The 2160-nt window shown below is 39.8% G+C and overlaps 1 protein-coding gene across 1 annotated transcript; it reads left to right on the plus strand.

Annotated features, from left to right (window-relative positions):
- The first annotated feature begins 1374 nt into the window (after positions 1 to 1374).
- LOC140835705 (uncharacterized) lies at positions 1375 to 1908 on the plus strand. The gene has a single exon (XM_073201111.1). The coding sequence runs from the start codon at positions 1375 to 1377 to the stop codon at positions 1906 to 1908; it is 534 nt and encodes a 177-aa protein (XP_073057212.1).
- The last annotated feature ends 252 nt before the right edge of the window (positions 1909 to 2160 follow it).

Below are 2160 nucleotides of genomic sequence, written 5' to 3' on the forward strand. Positions count from 1 at the left end.
GTTATTGTAAAAACAATGTTATATTTATGAAAAAAACTGGTTTATTTGGCTTTTCGATACGAGGCTTGTTGTTTTCCAGTATTTGTTAAACAATGCCGGATGTCACCGACGCTTCGATCTCGGGACGTGACATTTAAGTGGTATCAGAGCCGCCTGGTTCATAATCACGCTGGGATTTTGATAGACAAAATTTGACGAAAAGCCTAGTGCATCCCAATCTGAATCCAACTTCCATCTGTTCCCTAAACTTTCAAGAAACTCAAAAATCTATTCCTTCAATCGTTTTGCAAACACTTTGTATCCAAATTTCCACGACAACGTTGTTTCTATTTTTGTGCCTTTCCATCCTATATATTGTTCTGATATTTTACCTTGATTTTATCCTCGGAAATGGCGGGCAGACCACCCAGACACAATCTAAACCCTCGAGGAGTTAATCAAAACAAGAACGAAAATACACAATCACCACCGAGGGTGAACCTCAGTCGATAAGACATGATGTCAATATCTACCATAGTAGCCACCACTTTGCAAGGAATGGTGAATCCCATTGCTAATGTCATCCAGCGGCCACCAGAACCACAACCACGAGGAATCAAGTATCATTACGAATCCTTTAGGATGAACCGAGTCCCAACTTTTGATGGAAATATAGACCTAGAAGTCAGTCATAACTGGCTTAAGAATGTTGAAGCTCGGCTGCACTTATTGGAAGTACCTGAAGGACTTAGTGGAGATCGTAAACAAGTTTCTAGAAGATCGAGCACGAAAGTGGTGGAAAAAAGTGTCACCATCTTTGGCTGAGGTGGAGCATATCACATGGCAAACCTTCGGGAGAGAATTTTTGAAGCATTATTACCCAGCTGAATTTCGGCTGCAAAAGTTGAGCTAATTTGAGAACTCTAAACAGACACCAGACATGATGGTGATGGAATACACCTCAAGGTTCAATGATCTGGGAACCTATGTTCCAACGATCATGTCTGATGAGACATTGAAAATGCATCGTTTTAAGAAAGAACTGAACAACCGGATCCAATCTTCTTTGGCTGTATTCAGGCCAAGCATTTTGCAGATTTGATGGGCGCGACAATGAGTGCGGAAACTGATATCAAACACCGCGAGGAAGAAAAAAAAACAAGAGACCTTTGACTAGTCAGTCTGCTCATAGTGGCCCAAAATTCAAATGGCCAAACTATTCAAGCAGCCCCACAAGAGGAACCTTTAGCAGTGTTGACAATAAAGAAGTAAAGTGGTGCGATACCTATCGATAGAATCACATTGGGGAATGTTATAGGAAAAAAGGGCGCTTGTTTCAGATGTGGTAAGTTGGGTCATCAGATTAAAGATTATTCGGACAACAAAGTCAAAGGGATGGGACCCAACAAACAAAATGAAAACAAGACTAATGCTCGAGTGTATGCAATAACCCAGGAAGAAGCTGATAACACCAACGAGGTAGTGTCATGTACTGTTTTACTCAATGAAATACCTGCATATACTTTGTTTGATTGTGGTGCTACGCACTCGTTTGTGTCTAGAAGATTTGCTATGAAGCTAAAACTTGAGCATGAAATTCTTAGTGAACCGTTAAGAGTGACAACACCTGCAAGTAAAACAATTGAAACCCACAAGGTGTATCGAAACTATATCATTTGTATCAGTATTCAGATTTTTGAGGAAGAATTGATTCAACTCAATATGATTGAGTTCGACATCATTCTTGGAATGGATTGGTTAGCTAAATACCATGCCAGAGTAGACTGCCAAAAGAAAAATGTTAGACTTCAGACTCCGACTAAAGAGGAAGTCATATATCACGGAAAATCAAAAGAAAGAAAATCTCTTTTATCTGTCTCAAAAACCTGGAAGGCCATAAAAGAGGCGAAGAAATTTATCTGGCAATGATCAATGTAGTCAAAGAAGAAGATGCCCCAAAGATGGAAGATATTCCAGTTGTTCAAGAATTTCCAGATGTTTTTTCTGAGGATTTACCATGTACGATACAAGATAGAGAAGTAGAATTCAAAATTAATTTGATCCCTGGTGCGACACCAATTTCAAAGGCACCATACCGAATGACTCCAGCTGAATTAAAGGAGAAACATCAGGAGTTATTGGACAAGAGACAAATTCAACCCAGTGCATCCTCATGGGGAG

The sequence above is a fragment of the Primulina eburnea genome, chromosome 7 (genome assembly GCF_022965805.1).
Source record: "Primulina eburnea isolate SZY01 chromosome 7, ASM2296580v1, whole genome shotgun sequence".
NCBI classification, from domain to species: Eukaryota; Viridiplantae; Streptophyta; class Magnoliopsida; order Lamiales; family Gesneriaceae; genus Primulina; species Primulina eburnea.